The 23,741-nt window shown below is 43.5% G+C and overlaps 4 protein-coding genes across 5 annotated transcripts; 2 read left to right on the forward strand and 2 right to left on the reverse strand.

Annotated features, from left to right (window-relative positions):
• The first annotated feature begins 6,000 nt into the window (after positions 1-6,000).
• LOC135589191 (phospholipase A1-II 5-like) lies at positions 6,001-7,502 on the forward strand. Its single transcript, XM_065081478.1, has one exon. It carries the CDS (start codon positions 6,033-6,035, stop codon positions 7,236-7,238), a length of 1,206 nt encoding a protein of 401 aa, XP_064937550.1. The 5' UTR covers positions 6,001-6,032; the 3' UTR covers positions 7,239-7,502.
• A 461-nt stretch (positions 7,503-7,963) lies between these two features.
• On the reverse strand, positions 7,964-9,379 carry LOC103996503 (LOB domain-containing protein 27-like). Its single transcript, XM_009417421.3, has 2 exons — positions 8,439-9,379; positions 7,964-8,219 (listed from the first exon to the last, which is right to left on the reverse strand). Exons 1-2 carry the CDS (start codon positions 9,275-9,277, stop codon positions 8,111-8,113), a joined length of 948 nt encoding a protein of 315 aa, XP_009415696.2. The 5' UTR covers positions 9,278-9,379; the 3' UTR covers positions 7,964-8,110.
• Positions 9,380-10,850: 1,471 nt separating this feature from the next.
• Positions 10,851-16,377, reverse strand: LOC135588321 (mitochondrial carrier protein CoAc1-like). Of its 2 annotated transcripts, XR_010476198.1 has the most exons (8): positions 15,644-16,377; positions 14,549-14,634; positions 14,251-14,458; positions 13,678-13,807; positions 13,105-13,289; positions 12,850-12,981; positions 12,542-12,664; positions 10,851-11,254 (listed from the first exon to the last, which is right to left on the reverse strand). XR_010476198.1 is itself a non-coding variant. In XM_065080399.1 (7 exons), the coding sequence occupies exons 1-7, from the start codon at positions 15,815-15,817 to the stop codon at positions 11,153-11,155; spliced, it is 1,017 nt and encodes a 338-aa protein (XP_064936471.1). In that variant the 5' UTR covers positions 15,818-16,376; the 3' UTR covers positions 10,851-11,152. The 2 variants fall into 2 exon arrangements, 1 of the variants encoding a protein (XP_064936471.1); XM_065080399.1 differs by lacking the exon at positions 12,542-12,664 and having other exon boundaries at positions 15,644-16,376.
• A 1,487-nt stretch (positions 16,378-17,864) lies between these two features.
• On the forward strand, positions 17,865-21,552 carry LOC103996201 (IQ domain-containing protein IQM4). The gene is made up of 10 exons (XM_009417060.3): positions 17,865-18,297; positions 18,894-19,268; positions 19,358-19,472; positions 19,540-19,605; positions 19,690-19,778; positions 19,879-19,966; positions 20,106-20,243; positions 20,399-20,491; positions 20,630-20,731; positions 20,929-21,552. Exons 2-10 carry the CDS (start codon positions 18,952-18,954, stop codon positions 21,361-21,363), a joined length of 1,443 nt encoding a protein of 480 aa, XP_009415335.2. The 5' UTR covers positions 17,865-18,297; positions 18,894-18,951; the 3' UTR covers positions 21,364-21,552.
• Positions 21,553-23,741: the final 2,189 nt, after the last annotated feature.

Genomic DNA, 23,741 nt, shown 5'->3' on the forward strand with positions numbered 1-23,741 from the left:
CTAACAAAATAAGCTATGTGAACGATGTGGAAAACACTATTGTTAGGGTAGTTTTTTTTTTTTTGTAGGAAAAAAAAGTGTGGGTATGAATTTAATCGTATCCATCATCAACAGATATACCTACATATTGTGATAATATCTTAATAATTCTGTACGCAAAAGATACGAGAAATACAAGTTGATAGTAAGAGTGAAAAATTTAGAAGAGGACACCAGAATAAATGTAATCGATATTCGTCATCCAAAAGATATGCATATAGATTGTGATGATATCTCAACAACTCTGTACTTAGAAAGCATATGGAGCAAATCAATACTAACAAAAAAAAAGCTACATGAAAGACATGAAAAACAATATTGTTAGGGGAGTGTTTTTCTTTTTTCTCAAGAAAAAAGAAAAAAAAAAGTATGGATATAAATGTAATCGGTATCTGTTGTCAATAAATATACCTACCTATTGTGATGATGTCTCAATAACTCCATACGCAAAAGACATGAGAAAAATAAGTCTAAGTAATAGTGGAAAAATTAGAAGAGGATACCAGAATGAATGCAATCGGTATCCATCAATAAATATACCTACAAATGTGATGATAGTAGAATAGATTTCATTCATTATGAAAGATATTGATTTCATTCATCGAGATAATATATATTTATATAAGTTTTGAGGAATAGATTTTTCTCAATCATGTACTTAAATTATCTAATCAAATCAATTACTTAAATCTGATCCTCATGTTATTGAGGATGTAAGGAATGCAATATGTCATTCCATGTTTATCTCTATCATGATCTTCTATCAAGGTTATCTCAAACAATTTTATACTTAAATAAATCGATATTAACAAAAGAAGTTACGTGAAAGACGTTAAAAATACTCTTGTCAGAGAAGTGCACTTAAAAGACATATTTAACAAATTAACACTTCCAAAAGAAGTTACATGAAATATGTGGAAAACATTGTTAGGGGGTGTTTTTCTTTCCCAAGATAAATAAAAAGGGTATGGATATGAATATAATCAGTATCCATCGTTGATAGATATATCTATCTATTGTGATAATATTTCAACAACTCTATATGCAAAAAATATGAAGAAAATAAGTCAACATTAATAGTGAAAAAATTAAAAAAGGACATCAGCATAAATGTAATCGATATCCATTGTCCAATATATATGCTTACAAAATGTGATGATGTGTCAACAACTATGTACTTAAAAGAAGTGTTCAACAAATCAATTCTAACAAAAACGCCACATGAATGATGTAGAAATCACTAGTGCTAGGGTTTTTTTTCTAAAAAAAAAAAAGGATATGAATGTAATGTCTTAATAATCCGTTCCCAATAGATGTACTTATGATAATGTCTTAATAATCCTCTATGCAAAAGATATGAGAAAAATATACCAATGATAATAATAATAATTAAAAATTATTTAAAAGAGTGTAATCGATATTCATCATCCAATAAATATATCTACCGAATATGATGATGTGTCAACAACTTTATACTTAATGAAATCAACTTTATGCTTATTTTCAGAGATGTTTTCTTTTCAAGAAAATATATAAAGTATGGATACAAATGTCTCGGCAATGATGTGTCAACACACTTTGTCCGAGCCATGACACGTTAAGCAATGGAACGTGCTACAAACATGTGAACGGGGTGCTGCAAACATGAACGGGTCACCTGTGAAGTAGGCGGTGTTGTGCGACCACTTGGTCAATCCCGAGCTTGCCTGTTGGGCAAAGATGTCAGCGTTTTCAACAAGCAGGTTGACGAGCTACTCTCTTTCCTCCTTCGGTAGCCCCGACCCGACCCTAACGACCCTATCTGGTCGATCGTGACATAGAGGGACTTCTTGGGTGTGCTCGATCGGTTCGGGTCGTTGTGTTGGCTTGGTGACGTCCCAAGAGTCGGCGATGGGATGCGTGTCTCGGCTTCTTGGGTAGTGTGACGGTCGCTAGGTAACATTGTCGGGATTCCCGAGGATTGCCCCTTGCTTCCTCGACCCCTACTTGGGTCTGAAATTTTATCGCGCGGTGGTATATGGAGATGATCGCTCTGAGCTTGTTGAGGGTTGGTCGGCCCAAGATGGTGTTGTAGGGCAAAGGGAGTTCCACCACCATAAAGATTACTATGATCGTCTTGACCCGTGAGTCGTCGCCTAGGGTGATTGGCAGGACAATCGTGCCGAGGGATGAAATGGAGTTGCTTGTAAATTCAGTAAGCATCGATTGACTTGGGGCAAGGTCTTCCTTAGTCAGGCCAAGTTTCCGGAAGGCATCGAAGTATAGGATATCGACAGAGCTCCCGGTGTCCACCATGATCCTTTTAACCCGAGCATTGGTGATCCTGGCCAAGATGACTAGCGTGTCATCATGCTCCGGGTGTTCGATTTCTCCTGTTGGGAAGGTGATATGGGGCACTTGGGCTTGCTGTGAGCATTTTTCAACGGTCGATTGGGCATAAGCCTTTCGCTCTGCCATGATATTTTCCCCTAACATCGTACTGTCGTTGATCACATCAATCTGCTTCTCGACCGGACCGAAGGGACGGGGAGACATTTCGCATGGCCTCCTAATGTAGTGACCTAAGTGCCCCTTGCGTATGAGTTCTTCAATTTGATTCTTGAGGTCGCGTTGGTGTTGTGTCCATAATCGTTATGAAACCTACAGTACTTTAAACAGTCCCTGAGCTCATGCGGTGCCTTCATCGGGTTTGGGGCCTTCAGGAATCCCTTCTCCCTGATCTATAGGAATATCTTGGTCCTGGAGGACTTCAAAGGCAGGAGTGGGGGCCTCAAGAGTGTTGCACTGGGTCAGTCGATTCTCCTTCTTGGCGGCACCGGGGGCTACCCTTAGGTTGGTTCTAGTCGTAGCCTCTTATTCTCTTCGCACTTTCCCGCCACTAATGCTTCGGCGGCCACGTATTGGTTAGCACGTTGAAGCATTTCGGGGATGGCAGTAGGAGGTCGCTCGACCAGCGACCAGAAGAACCTGGAAGGTCGAAGTCCCATTAGAAAGGCCTGCATTATCAAAGAAGGGTGAGTGTCGAGCAGCCCCCGGATTTCAGTAGCAAAGCATGTCACAAAATGAGAAAATGGCTCGTCGTCCTTTTGGCTGAGACCGAGGAGCAGAGCTGCGGACGACCTTGGTCACACATTGGCCAGGAAGTTGAGCTCGAACTCTTTTGCCAATTGGTTGAAAGAGGTGATCGAGGCCGGTCTGAGTTGGTTATACCACATCCGAGCTGGGCCTCAAAGCGAGGTGGGGAATGCCCTACACATTAGGGCATCAGAAGTGTCGTATAGAGCCATCTGGGCTCGAAAGGCGGTGGCATGTTCCATCAGATCAGAGTTGCCATCATAGGCTTCGAGAACAGGAAGACGGAAGCTTGGAGGGACTAGCTTGTCTTGAACCTCGAGTATGAAAGGTGATCCCCCTGAAGAGGCCTCGCCAAGCTCCTTCTTGGATTTATGAAACTCTTGCTAAGCCTCGTCCAGGCGTCGATTTACCGAGCGTAGATGTGCCCGGAGGGAGTCCGCTAAGTCGGACGATAGTGTGTCTGGCTCAAGGCTGCCGATATGGGGGTGTCGAAGGCTTCACGCGTCATGCGTGGGCATCATCCTGGGGCTCAGCCATCGTTTAGGCGATGCGGTGATGCTCGTCATCATGAGCTGTAAGGGAACGAGAGGTGGTGCAGGAGACGGTGGAGGCTGTGCGGGAGCCGGGGGTGGCAACTCCCGTTGTGGCATCAACATGAGCATTAGGGGTTGTCTGGGAGGTGAGATGAGGGGAACATTAGGGGTTGTCCGGGAGGTGAGATCGGCGCCGTCCTGGCCTTTGTGGGACGGTGTTGTACTTGGTTGGAGTTGATCCGACATTTACGGGACGACGCTGCCCCGACTCTTGCAGGACGACACTATACTCGGTCGGTGTCATCCCAGTCTTTTCGGGACAGCACTGTGCTCGATTAGCATCATCCTGACTCTTGTGAGATGGCATGGTACTCGGTCGGCATCGCCCGACCTTTGCGGAATCGGCGTTGACCGGGGGGTACTGTCTGACGTGCTGACTTTGATGCTGAGGTGGCTATAAATATTAGTTGGAGGGCTGGTTACCAAAATATGTGTTATCAATAGTATGCTATGTTATTCATCATAGTCTACTGCGGCAAGCAGCTTCAATTATTGGAAATCCCTGGCATTGATTCTACAGTGACATTGGACGTGGTTACCTTAGGTATTTTTATTAAAACTTAATATGAATCATTCATAAATTATATCTAATTTTTAATATTTAAATTTGGATCTCTACGTTACAAATAGGTCCTTACAAAAAAAAAGAAAAAAGAAAAAAAAAAAGAGAGATGCGGACGATTGAGAAAACATAAATGCTAACTGATATTTATGTTTTTCCCAACCTCCTATTCTATTAAAAGTTTAAAAGTATTTTAGTTTAAAACATTTTTAAATTAAGATATTAAAAAACATTTATATCTTAATTAAATTAAGAAATATATCTCTAGTAAACACTTTTAAATAAAATTATTTGTGCAAAAACATTTTTTTAAAATAAAAAAATGTTGAGCGGTTTTAAAATCGAATCAGACAATTCAATTTTAATTTGTCGAGCGATTTTTAGAGATTCAACTCTTAAATTTTAATTCAATAGACTTGTTAAATTAATTATTTCAAAAAATATTTTTGTTATTAGGATAGAAGTTTTTTCTCCACCTTCGGAATGTTTGAAGGGTTCGAATAACCCGATGCACAGAATGTCAATAGATGTAACCAACAATAAATTTTAACTAACTAATTTAGTTAACAAAAATTAACTAAAAATGATTTAGATCATGGAATCGAAATAAATCAGTTCTTCAAAAACATGTTGAACAAATCAACGCTAACAAAAGAAATAAGCTATGTGAAAGACGTAAAAAAAATTTATTATTAGATGGGTGTAACAAAAAAAAACAAGTGAATATGAATATAATCGGTATCTATCGTCGTCAACAGATATATCGATAATATCTTAATAACTATGTATATAAAAGACATGAAAATACAAATCGATAATAATAATTAAAAAGTTAGAAGAGGATATCAGAATAAAAATAATCGATATTCATGGTCTAACAGATGTACCTACATAATATGATTATGTCTCAATAATTCTCTACTTAAAAGATATCAAATCAATACTTGTAAAAAAAAAAAAAAACTATGTGAAAGACATCAAAAATACTATTGCTAGGAGGATTTTTTTTGTTTTTTAAAGTAAAAGAAGATAAAGATTGAATATGAATGTCTCAACAACTCTGTACGAGCCATCACACATTAATCAATGGAACGAGCTGTAGACTTGTGAAACACAAGTCGACAGTCATAAAAGATAACGTGGAAAACGACTACGCCGGGGAACCACCCAAAAACCCCAATAGAGTCCGATGAGATGGCATGCTGCTCTGTCATTCACTATCGTAGTGGAATCCATTATCTATAGCCCTCCAGAAAAAAGAAAACATAGTACGATGATGAGATGACACATTGGTGCTCTATTATTATTCGTCAGACTCTATTTCGACGACCCCGGTGGGATCGAATATCTAAAGCTGTTGCCGTGCCCATACTAATCTCAGAAGAAAATAATTTTCTATGTAATTTTTCATATATTAGTAACGTATATTATATATACATAAACGGATTCTGTGTAATTTGTGTTTTATTTTCTTACATGAAAAAGATAAACTACCAAAATGTTTCCAACCACGAAATCACATCATCATGCCTGGGGGCCCGTGAATAAGAAAATGAAGAAACAAGTTACCTCAGGCATTGATTCCATTAAACACGTGGTGAGCTCTGCATTCATCGGCAAGCAGCTTCAATTATTGGGAATCCCTGTATGGACCTTCATGTTCGTGCTACCATCTCCTTGTATATATATATATGTCACTGGGCACCTCACCGTATTCCACACAAAGTATCAGTCACTCCTATCCTCCTCCTCCTCCTCTTCCAATGGCGCAAAAGATTGGCGCGGATACACCATCCTGGCCTGAGCTCCTCGGATCCGAGCACTGGTCCGGCCTTCTCGACCCTCTCGACCAATCCCTTCGCGTCTTCCTCCTCCAATGCGGTGACATGTGTCAGGTCACCGCCGACTCCTTCATCAGCGACGACCACTCCAAATACCGTGGCATGTGCCGCTACCGCCCCAGCACCCTCCTCGACCAAGTGTTCTTCCCCTACGCGGCCAACTACGACGTCAAGGAGTACCTCTACGCCATGTCGCAAATTCCGTTAGTCCAGATCAAGGAGTCCAATTGGATGGGCTACATCGCCGTCTCCAACGACGCGTACACGAACCTTACCGGGCGCCGCGAGATCTACGTCGTATGGCGCGGCACGATGCGCCCGTTTGAGTTCCTCGAGGACTTAACGATCAGTCTCGTGCCCTTCGACCCCGACAACCAAGATGTGAAGGTCGTGCAAGGCTGGAACGACATCTACACGTTGAAAGACAGCGGTTCGCAATTTCCATGCAACGCAACCAGTGCAAGGGAGCAGTTACTGAGTAAGTTAAGCGAGCTAGTGGAGCTATACAAGAACGAGAGCCTTAGCATAGTGTGCGTTGGCCACAGCTTGGGAGGCGCCCTCGCCATCTTGAGTTCTTTCGATATAGTGAACAAAGGACTGTCCAAGATAGAAGGCAAGGAGGAGTACTTCCCAGTATGTGCCGTGGTGTTTGAGAACCCCAAAGTTGGGAACAAGGCCTTCAATGAAAGGTTTGAGAAGCTGCCCAACCTTCGAGCTCTACGTGTCCGGAATACTTGGGACATCGTTCCATATTGGCCACTTCCAACCGACTACGTTGTCACCGGCTCAGTTCTGGACATAGACTCCAAGCTGTCGCCCTACTTGAAAGTTCTGGACATAGACTTCAAGACGTCGACCATCTTGAAAATCCTTGCGAGTAGCCACGACCTGCAAGTGGTCCTCCACACGGTGGCCGGGTGGACCTGGAAGGACGTCGAGTTCCACTTGAAGGTGGAGAGGAGCCTGGCGCTAGTGAACAAGCAGGGCGGCTACTTGAAGGATGAGTTGCAGATACCCGAGGCGTGGTGGGTGGAGAAGAACAAAGGAATGGTACCGGACAAGGATGGAGAGTGGTCCGAGACACCTGGATGGAACTGCAAGTCATCCAGTAATGGCCACCAGCTCTAAGGATCCAATGCCTGCCTGCCTATCTACCCTAAATAAAGTTGTCACTCCCTGCTCTCACTCTATCTCTGTGTGTCGTCACGGGGACGGGGGAGGGAGATGACAAGAAGAACTAGTGCAGGCCTGCATGCAGCAGTCACGAACGTACGCTTCAAACTTGTGTGGTGATCGGTTTCTACTAGGTGTGTGTAATTGGGTCAGTAAGTGAAACGCCAGTGAAGCACTTGCTTCGCTGAATAATAATAAATAAAAATCCTGTGGTTTGAACATCGGCTTCACCTTCTCATCGTCGTCGATCACATCCATGGTGGTAATACCTGCTACGAAACGAATGAATGGTAGCTCTCCCTTCATCTCGTTCTACGGTGCCATGCGAATGGACGAATCCAATATGTAGTTTAGTTGGAGGAGACGATGACGCGACATTAACCAAGACCTTTGCGCGCGATCGAGGACCAACTACGGCGGAAGGGAAGTGGAACGAAGACCACGAAACCCGCGACGCACGGACAATTAAGATGGACTCATAAGCTATTGGATCCTGACATGGATTATTTTGCTCGATGCAAACAGCTCTTAGACGTCAACGTGAATTTTAATTCCATCCGAGAATTATTTTGCTCGATGCAAACAGCTATTAGATGTCAACGTGAATTTTAATTCATTTTAAAACATATGAAATGATCCATGCTTGCACCTTTTTCTTTTCCAGAAAAAGAAAGCTCCGACTTGACATTTGGCATGACAAGTTTCGACAACTGTCGTCTACCTTTGCGTGCGATCTCTACGAGATTTTAAGAATAGAAAAACAAAACAAGAAAAAAGAAGAGCCAAACAACAACACACGAAAACATATCATATATAGAGATGAGGAACTAACTACAGTTGGTTAGGGTGAACAACGAGGCAGCACCCTTCAGATCGTGTTCCTCCTGCGCATGCTCCACCGGACTCGTCTCATCCTTTAGCTCCGGCACTTGGGTGCTGTAACATCAAACAAAGCCAACCTGATGAGATTACACGCACACACACACACACAGAGACAGACAGGTGACCTAGCTATTGCCTCGTCCCACGTCTCAATCTGTCCAACCCAACCATCGAGGCCATTCCCGTGTTTTTTTAGAATTCAATTCATGAATATAAACGTTTCAAGGGAAAATAAACGAACAAACAAATAAATAAATAAATAAAAACTTTTACCTGCTGCAACGTGGATGACCGGCCTCATCGGCGTTATCCTCGTCCCCTCCCATCGACGTCTGTCTGACATCGAACATGTCTACCAAAGGCTTTACGTCCTCGTCCTCCACCATGCAGTTGAAGTGCGGCTGGAGTTGTAGACTCGATAGATCATTGTTATCGTTATTACTATTATTATTGATTATGATGCTTGTATTTGGGTGGTTGTTTTGATGATCTCTGGTGATGTCATCGTCGTAGCACAAGTAATTATAGTATTGCTGTTGATCCTGTTGGTTGATCGTAGGGAAAATATTACCACCATAAATCACGTTATCCACATCCTCGGACGTGGCCGTGTTAAGCAGAAGATTAGGGTGGACCTCCAGGTCGGACGCGACAGAGGCCTGGGCAGCCTGCGCACGGCAGACGGCGAGTTGCCTCAGCACGAGGGCGAGCTCATTGGAGTCGCGCTCGATCTGGTACTCGAGGTCGCGGATGATGCGGTAGCAACCGCCGACGGGATCGAGAGCACGCATATCGGACTGGTATATGATGGTTTTCATGGCTTCGGCATGCTGGTAGGGATCGAGGTTGCGGATGATTTTGAGGATATTGCTAACGCCGAACAGGCGGTGGGCGTTGAGGAACTTGTGCTGCTGGTTTGCCGGGAAGTAAGGGGCGAGGGTGCAGTCGGGGTTGCACTTGCGGCGTTGGTATTTGCAGGCGGCGCAGGCCTGGGTTGCGGTGGCCTGGGAGGAGGAGGAGGTGGAGGAGGAGGAGGAGGAAAAGCGGGAGGAGGTGTTCTTGCTGCTTCCTGCTTTGGTGGTAGTTGTATGGGATGCAGTGCCAGCGATCATGATAAGATCGAGGGGTGGGGCGACGAAGGTGGCACAGGTCCTGGGCCTACGGCTCCGGCCGGCCTCACTCGCTCAGCGGAGGAGGAGGAGGAGGAAGAGGAAGACGAATATTATTTGTTCTTGTTATTTCTGATACCGATGGGATCGGTAGTGGGCAGCAAAAGGAGCCGAGCCGCCCATCGATGGAAATGCGCGGAGGAGGAAGGAATGGCCGGGAGCGGAGATCGGTTGGAGAGACGACCATTTCTTCGTGACACGTCATAAAATACAACGCAGAGGAGAGAGAGAGGGTGTAACCTTCCTATTTAATTTTAATTCGGATCATGTTGGACGAGACGACCATTTCTTCGTGACTCATCATAAAATACATCGCAGAGGAGAGAGAGAGAGAGAGTGCGTGTGTGTGTGTGTGTGTGTGTGTGTGTGACCCTTCCTATTTAATTTTAATTCGGATCATGTTGGAGGTGCACATACCTGACTGGCTCGTCCTTTCCCTGTCCATCATCTGTCTCCACAAAGAAGAAACTGAGCCAGCCCATATCAGCAGCTATCCATTCCCTGTCCGATATCTTATCCACAGTTAAAAGGAGCAAAGGAGCAACGAAACTGAGCCAGCCCATATCAGCAGCTATCCATTCCCTGACTGATATCTTATCCACAGTTAAAAGGAGCAAAGGAGTTGCTCCTTTGCTATCTGGATGATGATTCAGATTCGAGTCGTGAAAGCATCCTTCCTATACCATTATATTAAATCTTCCCAACTCCAATGTTGATAGGATTCAAACAGTCATTGGCGCATTACATGTACGTATACATATACACGCACATATTTGGAATAAAAAGAGCAGGACTTCTCGTTTATTCTAATCCGGCTTTAGTCTATAAATAAATTTGAAGTAGTCGAAAGGTTAATTGGAAGTTAAGCTGTCGGTGGGTCACCAGATGTGATGTGGATTATTTGCGGAGGAGGACGGATCATCCATCCTGCCCCCTTATTTATATACCACAAGATGTGGATCTTAAGAGTTTAGATATAAGTTACTCATTTCTTTCTCGGGTTTAAAAAACAAGGGAGACGGATTTTGAAGCTGTTGGTTGCACATTCCTTGTGCCCTTCGGGTATTTTTACTTTGCTCCACTGTACTTGGCGAGACTTTCCATCGACAGATGTTCATGCTTTGCTTTGCTTGATCCTTTCTGTTCTCAGATATGTCATCAACATCTCCCAACAACCTGCAACCGCCCCATTGATCCAAGTTTTCACTTTCATGGATTCAGAGGTTTGAGATCACTTAATTGCAAGAAGGAAACTTCCAAGTACCAAAGGCTAACCAAAGCAAACGCATCTTTTATCAAGAAACGTGAATTTGACAAGATAACCATCACAGATAGAAATTGTAACTCGATCAACACTCATCTATTACCAGTAACGTTTCAGTTGATGGTAGCCAGCAAGATTGTGTCTGGTACAGAATGTATGGTTCTCGACTCGTTTGCACGGGCATATTCGAGAGTTCCAATCAAACCAGCTGCAGCTCTCGTTCCCAAATCAATAGGTTGAAGCCAACGGTCCTGAAGGATAAAGGTTCTTGTTCCCAAATCAATTAAGTTCGTTCTGTATTCAATATTTCCATGATAGTTGTGAATACATATTAAAGCAAATATGAATACAATTGTTTAGCTGACGCTGTCACATATTCATATATGCCATCTGTAAGTGGTAGACATATACTTTAACATGCATATTTTTTTATCCCGAGAGAAACTCAAATGCATAGTTGCTAAAGGTTCTCCGAATGATTAAGCCAATCATATCATGCCATGGTTCCATTGTTTAAGTGAGAGAATAGAGCATCAATATTGGATACAAATCCTTTATGCAGCCGAAGGAGCCGAAGATTTTGCTCGAGGTGGAACTCTTAGCAAAGTCTTCATCATGTCATATGCTGTAAACCCTATGGCTACCGAAGGAACAACCTGCATACATCAAACATGCAGTTATTAGTGAATAATTGCCATCTATTAACGGATATAATCACCAAGTATTTTTAAGTGAAAAAAAAGATAAATACGGGTTTAGTGATAAGACCAAGTGCAGTTATTTTTTAATGTGCAATACAATATTGTATTGCACTACAAACAGTATATTTCTAATAGAGGCAATAACTGGATTTTGTAACAGTGAGACCCAAGACTGATTATAATAGGGACAGTTTCTTTGGACCTTAAATAATCCAACCCGTAGTACCACATAGCATTACAACTAGTTAATTAGTAAACTTGTGACAAGACAAAATTAGCTTAAGAGAGTACCTATGCAAAAGAAATAATCATTCAAACTCACATCTTGATAAACGACATCAACAAAGCATAACCTGAAGCTAAGCATTGAGAAGCACGACTGATCGAGACAATTTGGCCCTCAGATGTTGCTTAATTTTCTTTCATTTTTTTCACTTCTGATCAACAGGAGGTGACTTCTTATCATTGGTCCAGAAACCATGAAAACAAACTACTGTATTCCTCCACTTCAAAACTACAGCAAGATACTATTTCTCAGGTGTCCAAGTGAGCTGATAATTAACTACTACATATATGCATGAATAGGATAGCTTGAGACCCATGAAAGACATCCTTGAAATTATTACTTTCCAATCCATTAAATAACTAAAAGTTGAGATTTATAAAAGGTCATGTTTCATAATTTTGTCCTAGCTATATAGCAAAATATTCCCTGCTAGATAACAAAGTATCTCATATATTAGGCCAATCCCATGGCTGACTATGATTCCACTTTTCAGAAAGGTACAGAAAGTTTAGATCCTGCTGGAGAAATGCATCCTCCACACTATAGCATCTAAATTGATCATTAAATTTCCTCCCTCATAGAAAGAAACAGCTAATGGAATTTTCCATGTGCCATCGCAGTACTTGTCCAACCTTTGTGGTCGTGCAGAAATTCAGCTCATAGATCTTGGACAATTTTTAAAATAAAAATGAGAAGCATCACTTAGAATCAATTGCCAAAACACAACCAAGTCTATCAAAAATTAATCTTTGCCAGATCTTCATCCAATAACATCAGATCAGTCCTTACAGAAGGGAATAGTTCTTGATCACAGAAAGTTCTGGTGAGTCATAATTTCCCCCCCCCCCTTATCTAAGGATGAGTTCAAAATTGACAATTTTTAAAATAAAAATGAGAAGCATCACTTAGAATCAATTGCCAAAAAACAACCAATTCTATCAAAAATTAATCTTTACCAGATCTCCATCCAAAAACACCAGATCAGTCCTTACAGAAGGCAATAGTTCTTGATCACAGGAAGTTCTGGTGAGTCATAATTTTTTGTCCCCTTATATAAGGACGACTTCAAAATTGACCATCTGAACAAAAAAAATATTTAGGAGTTTCTGGTTGCCACTACGTTAAATGCATGCTTACATGCACTTACCTGCTTCTAAATGCATGCTTACAGTACATGAACTTGCTTACCTATTTAATAAATGCATGCTTACAGTACATGTACTTACCAACTTCATAAATGCATGCTTACAGTACATGTACTTACCTTGACATAGTTGAGGCTCAGACCAGCAAATAGTTGCCTCCATCCCTGAGTATGGAGGATGAATGAAAGCCCTTGGACTGTTCCCCTGATGAGTGGAGCACCTGGGTGATTTAGCGATTGCTGATTTTGAACCTAAGAACGTAAAGAAACTAATCACAAACTACATCCTTCATGATTGGAAGAAAAAATCATCCTACTGTTATCACAGAATGACCACTAAAAGAAGGCACAGGACAACATCAAGTGGTAGAATACCTGCATCTGTCTCCTGACCACATCTAGTGGATAAGTGAGAGTCTGCCCAAATAAACCAGCTAAAGCCCCACATGAGAGGCGTAGAACTACAGACTTTTGGTATTCTTCAGGTACCCGAGCCTTGAGATCTTCATATATATAAAATTTCAGACCAGCATAAGGAAGGATACCAATAAGCGTAGGACCTGCATCAACATAACATGATAGTTAGCATACTGCCATGCTTGAATCATTTAATGGAGATCTGTCATGATCACAGCTTATGTCAACACAAAATATTGCAGCACCAACTTGAAAGATTACTGGCATCAAGCATACATCAGTGCACGGTCCATTCAAATGTGCAATTCCAGAAGAATGAAAACAGAGAAATATTAACTGACGTAAACCACATGTTTTGTGTAGCCTAAGCTTCTTTTGAAACTGATAAATGATTATTCAAAGTTAAGGAGCAGGGTGATCATTAGAAAGCTTACACAATAACTGAAAAAGGGAAGGATAAACATAACTCCAATTACACAAACTAAAGAAGCAGGGTGGTTGTTTGAAAGATTATACAAGAGCTTAACGTACCTACTCCTCGATATAGAGAACGTATCCCACCTTCCATGTAGACCTTCTTAAACACATCTCCAATACCAGTATAAGCAGGCTGAGGACTAAACATTCTTAGACCACTACTCAATCTCCCTGGACTGTTTACCTGAAACGATAGTTTAAGCAAACATCAACCAAGGCACCACGATCACATTGAATACAAACAAAACTGTCCAACGTACAAAAATAGCTAAGAGGTTCTAAGTAGACACGAAAAGGAAGAAGAAAATACAATGCTACCCTGGTTATACTACTACCCAGGGATTAGATGATAGCACAAATAGGGCAAATTTTGACAGGAACAAAATCAATCAACACAATGACTAATTACTACAATAATCTGAAATATGGCTGAGTGACCTAAGTTTATCAACCAATTGACATTAATGCCTAGAATTAGTTTGTTTGTCTTAACAAAATACTCCAAAATCCTTAATTGCATGAAATGCACATGCAGAACATCAGAAACAAAGTTTGAGAAGATCAGAAATCAGGCAAGAAAATAAGAATAATATCCATAAGAGCATAAGAATTAGACTTTGCATTTACCTGATAAGCCAGCTTAGTCCGAGCTAAATCTAATGGATAGGTACACAAAACAGCAGTCCCACCAGCAGCTGAACCAGCTAGAAGATCAACAAATGGTCCCGAGATAAATGAAGAATGATTATTCAGAATCCAACAACGATACTGCTCATATGTCATGAAGTGTAGTGCTGCATAAGGTACAATTCGGAGCACACTAGCACCATTTCCTCTAAAAGACAAAAATGACAAATATTAAAACGTAAAAACAACTAATAATTGTTTAAAATGTAACTCTGCAGTTTTATTAGTTTCTACTTACTTATAGAATCCGAAGAAGCCCTCATGTTGCCACAACTTCCTCAAAGATTGTAAAATCCCAAGAGATTTAAACCCTTCGGTTCTTGTCTGTCAAAGTAACATTGAAAGCATAAATAACATTATAAATCTAATAATGTATAAGCCTTTTCAACAAATTCCTGTTTATCATATGTCCTCAAGAAGTTCTAGAAACTGTCACGACAATGATACAGAAAACAGATGAGAAGCTAACATCATTTTTCACCTCAAGAAACAAGATGAGAAATAAAATAGCACAAATTTACGTGGCACTTGTTGACACAATTTGACCTTAAAAGAACAGATGACTGTAGAGAAACCTCAGCATTAGCAAATCAAACAACAGACAATCATTAATGAAAGGTTTCAAAATCCGAAAGGGCACATGGTATACCTTATCTCAAAGCGTAAAAATATCTCTATACTACAGTAACTAGCTACTATGAACATTTCGGTCAAATAAAATCATAACAAGACAACCAACCGATTGGAGCTTCACACTTGGCCAAGAGTCCTTGGTGTATTATCTTACCCATGTATTTTGTGTGGATATACAATTCAGAAATACATAAAAAATCAACCCATTGGAAAAAGTAGAGTATCACTGAAAGAACAAGCAGAACTCCAAACAAGTGGTGAAAAACAAAATAGCATCTAAAAGAATCATCAAATTAAAGACCACCAATACTATACCATTGTACTCTTAAAACTAGGAGAAATTAATTACTGCATACAGCACCAACATGGTTTATGATACTTAGGAAAAAAAGAATATATGTCTACAAAATGTTATTCATAATCAACAACAAATGATATATTCGGTAGAACATACTTTTAAAGAACCGCAGTTGAAGAAAAATTCATGACAAAGGCATAAGCTATTCTAGAGACACCTCACAACAAGCAAGAAATTACAAGCTAAACGAAAGTTGCAAGATTAGGCTCAGAGACGGGTGAATAAATCGAGACGACACCTCTTACATCATATTCTAGAAAGGTTTAAACGAGACTTGGGACGAGACGCGGGAATATAACACAGTCATCAAGATATAGCAAACAAAGGGACGAGATAACAAACCTGCAATATTATCTTGATGCGCTCAAGGGGTGCTACTGCAGTCTTCGAGAACGCCCCAGCGGCTCCACCGGCGATCAACTCCTTAACATAAACCGGCAACAAATCCACCACAGATACATCCACCTTCGCAGCCGCCGCTGCGGATGTCATCGTCGATCCTTGGGAAGAATCCATATTCCCAATCCAAACGGAACCAGAACCTAAATAGCGCTATATATGTAACTAAAAGCGGAGGGAACGTAGATGTCTAGTTACCCCGCTTGCAATTTGGCGAACTCCTTATCCCATCGATCTCTGGGGAGGCAAAAGAAGAAGTCTTTCCCAAGGAAGGAGCGCGGAGGCGGGGGGCGAATGCCAAGAAACTGGTAGGGTTCCTTCGCATCCGAATCGGCCCCGGGGAGGAGAAGATACATCAACAGGGGAGGAGATCTTGGGATCCACAAAGATCGAACTGGTAACGATGAGATTAAAAACTCTAGAAGCGATCGATCAATCCCATGGATCGACGACGATCTCACCGATTCCCATACGAGGTCAACGACTCCGAAACCCCGGCGCGATCGGGACCACGATGAAGAAGAATCGGAGAAGCAAAGGAAAAAAGGCGGTGGAATTAGGGTGCCTCCGCTTCTCCGAAACTAACTTCTCCGCCTCCTCTACGCTAACGATCCGCCCCAATTATAATCCTCAGCGATTTCCTCTTTCATCAACGCTAATCACGGGGGGATACCGGAGACCGAATAAGAGTTCGGGGATAAGGAAAGGATACCATACGCAGGATAAGAATCCCTGTATCGGTCGGCCACGGTGCGGACTTCATCGAGGCAATCGAACGGTCCATGCGACCTCCATCCGCGGCCGTCGTCGCAGCTGATGGATTCGTGTGAGTGTTTATGCGGGTTGTTCCGCACGGAGTAAAATGGCTCGTTCTCATGTGGGCCCTGAAAGCAAAGAAGAGGGGGCCGGACCGATACCATTCCCACCCACGTCGTCCAAATCTGAGCCCGAAAAGATATACGGGCCCATCTATCTATCTATCTTATCTTCGTCGGTAATATTATATAGATATAAAGATTGAATGGAAGTGGTTGATTTTAAATCAATCACAACAGTGGGGAGGGATGATATTTCCTTATAATTAAAAGAAAAGATAATAGGCGGGCAAGCCACAAGACGAAAGCTTCTATTTCATGCAGGAGAGCTTGCCTGAGACCATGCACCGTGCATGGCGGCAGCAGGAAACGTATGGTACCGTGGAAAATGATGCTATATATGGCATTGCATAGCCACAGAATTGCGGAAGTGAAGACTTTGACCTGGGATTTAGTTGACAACATCGGCCTGTCGTAGACTCTCCGTGCAACGTTGGCACGGTAAAAAACAACTCATATACAATATTATCGTCGTAGACCTGTGGAAATGCTTTCGCAGAGGCAGCTTCGATGCACCAGCCATGCCTTGGATCTTGCGTTCGTAAACGTATGATATCTCTCCCCAAGTCAGGTGTTCTTTGAATGACCCGGAAAAGTTGAAGAGCGAAGCTCGACGGACGGACGTACGTAGTTTACTGCTCTTTCTCTTCTTAAAACCCACCCGTATTCTCTTCTTCTCTAACATACCTTATTTGCATGAATTTGGATTGTTAGCATCAGACGAGAACGATAATTAAGTAGCCTCCGTGTCCTGCAATGACTGGATCAAATGAGTGACCACTAGAAGACAAGCCAAGGCGACCAGCTAAATCTTGAGGTTTGCAGCTGACATCGAAAGCCCAACCACCATACTTACATGGGAGACCGGAGGTGTACACTTCATGCCACCCACCATAACCCCAAGACCCATGATAAATATCATCACTACGCCATCAATGACGTACCTAATAATTATTGTATCCGTCGATAAAACAAGGATCATCGTAAGATATATAGTCATCTCATATCGAGATCTTTTAACTTGTACACGCAATAAGAAACGTCTAGTATGCTAAAAGCGACTTGCTAGCTCGCAAAGACGAAGTCAATGGCAGTCGCACAGCCGACGAGCTCAAACTTCCCAGATCTCCGAGTATCACAGTAGAAGATATCAGTTCGAGAAGTCTTACACGGATGGTACCACATGAGCAGGCAGGACGGGAGGGGTTGACTCGGTGACCTGGCCAGAATCTAATCCAACCTGTCCCCCAGGACATGTATGGTTGGGTTTTCTCCTACCCCCACATGCAGACTTCCAAGGTGGCGCAGAATTGATCGTCCCTCCTCTCTCGCCTCTGCTCCCGACAAAGGCGAAGTCGGAAAGTCCATGCACGGGAGGGTTTCGGTTTTCCACAAGTTATTTTTTCCACGGCTACCGCGGAAGAACCACCGTTGGCAATCGTCTTTTGCTACCTTCAATCCCGATCCCAGCTTCGTTTCCAGTTTCCACAAATCACACGGCAAGTGGACTCTGATCTGAAGACTAGTAAGAGGACCAGTCCAGTCTATTTCGTGTCCTTTGGAGTTCTCTTCTCCACACATAGATATTAAACCGTCTCCCTGTATATGAAAGAGGGGTGGGTGGCAGCAATCAACATTAGCTGCTGGGGGCTGTGCAATACCAGTAGAATTCTTCCCCTTCTGCTGCTGCAGAGCAGTTGCTTTCCATCCGTGATCTGTCGCGTACGGTGACCAAAACATGTTCCCTTCCCTTTTTTAATTCTGCCTCTTCTTTCGCTGCATGCTTTCTTTCTCGAAATTATATCTGATGAATTCTTTTCTTTTTCTTTTCCTCTCGTTTTCTTCTGGCTTCTGCGCGGAACATGCTGCTTTGATTCAATTAGGACCTATTGTTGTTGCGATTTTGGTGAAGTTAGATGCTGGTTTTGCGACCGATCATTGAAGTATTGCATGTGAAGCTGTGGATTTTGCATGGTTGATCCCTGAATAATTTGGTTCGGATTTAACATAAAATTCCTACAGAGAGGGCTCTGTTTTGCCCCCCAAAAAAATCCGTGATTTATCATATGGAAAGCATGAGTTTTGGAGCAAACCATTTGTTTTTGGGTGCTCTTTGTGTTCTAGACTACCTCTAAACTCTTTCATGAAGGTTGTCAGAGCTAAACCTGCGTGTGCTGCTTACTGTTGAAAATTTATAAAAGTATAATTGTTCTATAGGCGAGATTTGGAGCGATAGCATGAGCTTATTGTTTTCCTTGGTTTTATAGAACCATGGTTTGTCTGACACGAGAAACACAATCTTTTTCGTTTTCTGGCAGAGGCAAAAATCATCATCCCGAAATCGCTCGACATCACAAGGAATAATTCCTGAGCGTGATGGTATCAGGTGTGCCCGGTGGTGCAGTCATGAAGAGGTCATTAAGCTTCAAGAACTGGGAACCTGGCGTCACTGAGCTCGATCGATCTTTCTCCGAACAAGCCACAGATTATGTGGCACCGCAGCCATCTAGTCTCAAGGTCCCGGTGAACTTCGTTCTGCCTCATGTGAAGCTTCCGGAGCAGCTCCCTGCGTTTTCCTCACCGAGGCCTTTGAGAGAGCTCGACGCTGCGGCAACTACGTTGCAAAAGGTCTACAAGAGCTATCGAACCAGAAGAAATCTTGCAGATTGTGCAGTAGTAGTCGAGGAACTCTGGTGGGCCTCTGACTTCAGCTTGTCACTTCCAGGATTTGTGCTGCTCCTTTACCTCACTCTAAATCCTTCCCCTCCTCCTCTGACTGTAGGTGGAAGGCACTGGATTTTGCATCTCTTAAGAGCAGCTCTGTCTCGTTCTTCCGCGTCGAGAAGCCAGAAACAGCAGTTTCTAAATGGACAAGGGCGAAAAAAAGATTAGCCAAGGTAATTGGGTTGTTTGCTTCTATCTACACAATTCAATCAAATTGATGTACGTGTCCATCTTTCTCAGGTTGGTAAGGGTCTGTCCAAAGACGAAAAAGCTCAGAAACTAGCACTAAGGCACTGGCTCGAAGCTGTAAGCATGGTCTTACGGAACCTAATTAGACCTTTACATGAGTGGTTCAACGGACAATGATTCCTTCCGTGTTGTGCTCTGCAGATTGATCCACGGCATCGCTATGGGCACAATTTGCATTTATATTATGATGTCTGGTTCGCCAGTGAGAGCACCCAACCATTCTTCTACTGGTAAAACCAAGAACCATGCATGCTCATCCCGTTCATTTGGAGATTCATGGTTGTATGATGTGGAGCCTTGGTTTGCTCATCCCGTTTGATGAATATCAAGGTTGGATGTCGGAGGTGGAAGAGGAGTAAATATCGACGAGTGCCCAAGAAGCAAGCTTCAAAAGCAGCTCATCACTTATCTTGGTCCGGTAAGCTCCTTTCGCTAGCTCAGGGACACTTGAATTGTCTGGAGTTATCATTCTGTGGCAGCTACGCCAAATTGATTGATTCCAGATGTGTATGCTCTGGAAGCATACCTGATCGCATACTATGTTCATCTCCTCGCAGAAAGAGAGAGAAGCTTATGAGGTCTCCGTCCGGAACGGGAAGCTTGTCTACAAGCAAAGTGAGAGGCTTTTGAACACTCCGCAAGGATCCAAGTGGATATTCGTGCTCAGCACATCAAGATCATTATATGTGGGAAAGGTGAAAAAGATCATGCATATTTTGGCAGAGTAACACGTTTAGACATGGTTTGGACGCGGATATCCAATTAGATGAAACTTCATGACATATTTATCTTCTGTGGTTCGCTGCCTGTTGAGCTTACCAAGTCCTTTCGGTGTTTTTCTCCATGGCAGAAGAAGAGGGGCACATTCCAACACTCGAGCTTCCTAGCTGGGGGAGCTACAACAGCTGCCGGAAGGCTCGTTGCCGAAGAGGGCGTCCTGGAGGTACGATCACATAGCTGCACACAACCTGAGTAGTCCAGGAAAGCAGCAGCAAAACAGCTTAAACTTTACAGACCTTGATGTTGATTGTGATCCTTGATATATCCTGTTTAAGTTCTTACGAGTTGCTAATTACCTCAGGCTGTATGGCCGTACAGCGGCCACTACCTCCCGACCGAGTATCATTTTGGGGAGTTCATTAGTTTCCTCAGGGACAACCATGTAGATCTGACCAATGTCCAGGTAAATCTGCAGTCTTCCTTTGTGGTGTTCGTTTCGACGAACATTGTAGTAGGTAGTCCGGAGAAGAGGTCATCCAATTGGAAGATTTATCACTAAATTAGACAGATGTTTGGCAAGCAAACAAAGATTGCATGATCGACGGCATAGTGTAGTCCGCTTGCATGCATGACCAAAACACACAATTTTTTGCATTTCAGAGACGCTCCGTCGACGATGATAAGATACCTGCCTACAGCAACGATAATAGTGAGGCAGCGGTTGAAGCAGAAGCAGAGGCGGCTGCGGTGGAAGAGATAGCTGAGAGTGAAACTAAAGTTGATAGCAAAGAGGATGCAAGGGAAGAGAGCGTGGGGAAGGAAGTGGAGTTTGCACTGGGGAGGCGCCTGTCGTGCAAATGGACTACCGGCGCCGGTGCTCGCATCGGGTGCGTCCGGGACTACCCGACCGATCTGCAGTTCAAGGCACTGGAGCAAGTCAACCTCTCACCCAGGCTCATTCCTTCGCCCATTGGGAACAAGACCCCCATCCCTTCACCACGACCCAGCCGCGAGCACAAGCTGTCCCCCAGGCTTCAGTTCATGGGCCATCCTACCCCCGTTTTCTCCCCTACTCTTCCCAAGCCCAACAAGTGACGTGAGAGGCTCGCAGAAGACGCCGGAGAAGTACCCGCGCCGAACAGACCTACAATACTTGTTTGTTCGTCAACGCTTCGTTGGTAAAGCTGAAGCGGCTTTTGCTTTCTCTGCTCCTTTCTGGAGCGCTCTGATGTTTGTTCAGTTTAAATGTAACGGAGAAAGTTGCTATATTTTGTAGATTAAATACGACCGGCAATGTGGAAATCCCTAACAATAACAACTCAAACATATGAATTCAGCGAGGCAATCGTAAGACCCTGAATCTTTCGATGAACATCTCTAGAACCGACATCAACATCCAACAAAACTCCGTAGGAATCGAACCGCAGTTATCTGTATTTAGCTGACTACATCTTGGAACAAGAGATGAAAAGAAGGACAAGTGCGTCGCGAAATCAGAAGCTTGAGCCAGCCGAAGAAACGCCACCAAATGCAACGACGACAAGCGCATCACACAGGAAAATAAGCCAAATTATGATGAAATAGAATCCAAGTTACATCGACTTACTACGCATCCATAAAATCACACCCCATACTCTCCTATGCATCCATTATTTATCAACGAAACCCTCCTGCACATCGAACAATGCAGCACAAATAGCCAACGTAGTGTCGCACAATCACCAGATCGCAAGGAAAGGATCGACTGCGCTCAGCGGCGGAGGGGCCCGAGGAGGAGAGCGGCGGCGGAGGAGGCGAGGAGCGTGACGCCGAGCAGGGGAGAGAGGGTTCCGGCTGCGGATGTGGGGCTAACGGCGGGAGCGTCGGCAGCGGAGGCGACGCCAGCGAGAAGAGCGACGGAGACCACCGAAGCGATGCGGATCGCCACGGCTCTGGCACCGAAGGCCGCCATGGCGTCGACTACCGTTTCTGCGAGCGACGGTGGGTGGACGGAGCGAGGGGTGGGCGTTTATAGAGGGGGGGGTGGGGGGGGGGGGAAGGAGTCGGGCAGCGGGCAGCTGTCCGAGACAGCTGGTGAAGAAAACCGACAGCTCGCGAGCGGTCCCACGTGCGACGCCGCCTCCGCTGATTTAGAGTTCGTTCGTCCCAGGATTCCCTCCCGTGACGAAGACTTCCCACGCTCGGAACTCGATTCTTTCTTAAGCCACGACGTCCGTCGTGGGGAATGACAGGCGAGTCGGAGTAAACGTGGCGTCCAATTCACCGCAAATAATTAATATTATTTGAAATGAATAATCGTATCGATAAATTGGTAAAAATTCGGAAGGGAAGGGATTATAATGCTCTATTTCCGTGCAGTTGACTAGGGGTTCATCATTCGTCTTAATTATTATTTTAGGAAGCGGATGCCAAAAATATAGCTTGCGTGGGACACTCGATTAAAAGATCTTTTGGGATGGAGTAGGTCCGATCTGTTTATTTATGTCTGAAAGCCGCACCGAGGAGTTCAAATCAATAAAGATGTGCGTCATCTCATTAGATAATGCAGGAGAGAGAGAGAGAGAGAGAGAGTCCCACCAACTGCACAAATCGATCTCAGGCTTTGAAGAAGGGAAGGAATTCTCAAGCAAGTAATCGTAGCGGCATCTGGCAGCTTCATCACCCGTATGGTCGAATTAGGTATCCCAAGAGCCCTGCACATTGATTGCGGTCGATCGAATGGTCGTCGAGCGTAACACATACCCAGTTTTGTTTCCGCACATTACTTGTGATGAAGGCACACTCAAGCGTGACTTCACCTGTGGCTTTCACTAATTATGACCAGCCGCTTTCTTTTGCTCCGAGAAATATTCATTACAAAAACTGAAACTGGGTAGTCCGAAACCTTTCGCAGGGAAGAAAGGCTCCCGCAGACAGCATCGAGAAATCCTCTCCTACCTATTTCTTCGCTCGTACCTTCCGTCGGGACATATAACTTGGCTACCATCAACGTAATTTTGTGCACCGTCGTTGAATGAATAAATAGTTATTTAAAGGAATAGATACTTGTCAGATATGCATGAATATATATACTTGTCAGATAAGTCCTTTTCGGTCAAGAGTTATGATTTCCATGGCGTTTGATCTTAAATTAAATAGTGACGATAAGAGAACACGCGTCGCATGTTCCGCCTACCCCACGTCTGATGGAGAAGTCGGCTTCGAGGAGGTTGGTGGAGAGGTAAACGGGTGGCACGCGACCGGAGAATGTGACCGGGCACCCACCTTCATTCTTTTGCATACGATGGCATATGAGTAGGTCGGAGGTCCTATCAGTTCCGCCTGCTTCCGAAAGCATACAATGACATGGATGATCGATCCAGTAGCATCCTCACCGCTTGCTTGCCTCTTGATTTGGTCATAGTTTAGTTTTCCCCGTAGCTGCTGCTGCTGCAACCGGCCGGCATGAGTGCACATCTCGAGACACCGAGGGA

This window comes from Musa acuminata, chromosome BXJ1-8, assembly GCF_036884655.1.
Source record: "Musa acuminata AAA Group cultivar baxijiao chromosome BXJ1-8, Cavendish_Baxijiao_AAA, whole genome shotgun sequence".
Classification (NCBI taxonomy): domain Eukaryota; kingdom Viridiplantae; phylum Streptophyta; class Magnoliopsida; order Zingiberales; family Musaceae; genus Musa; species Musa acuminata.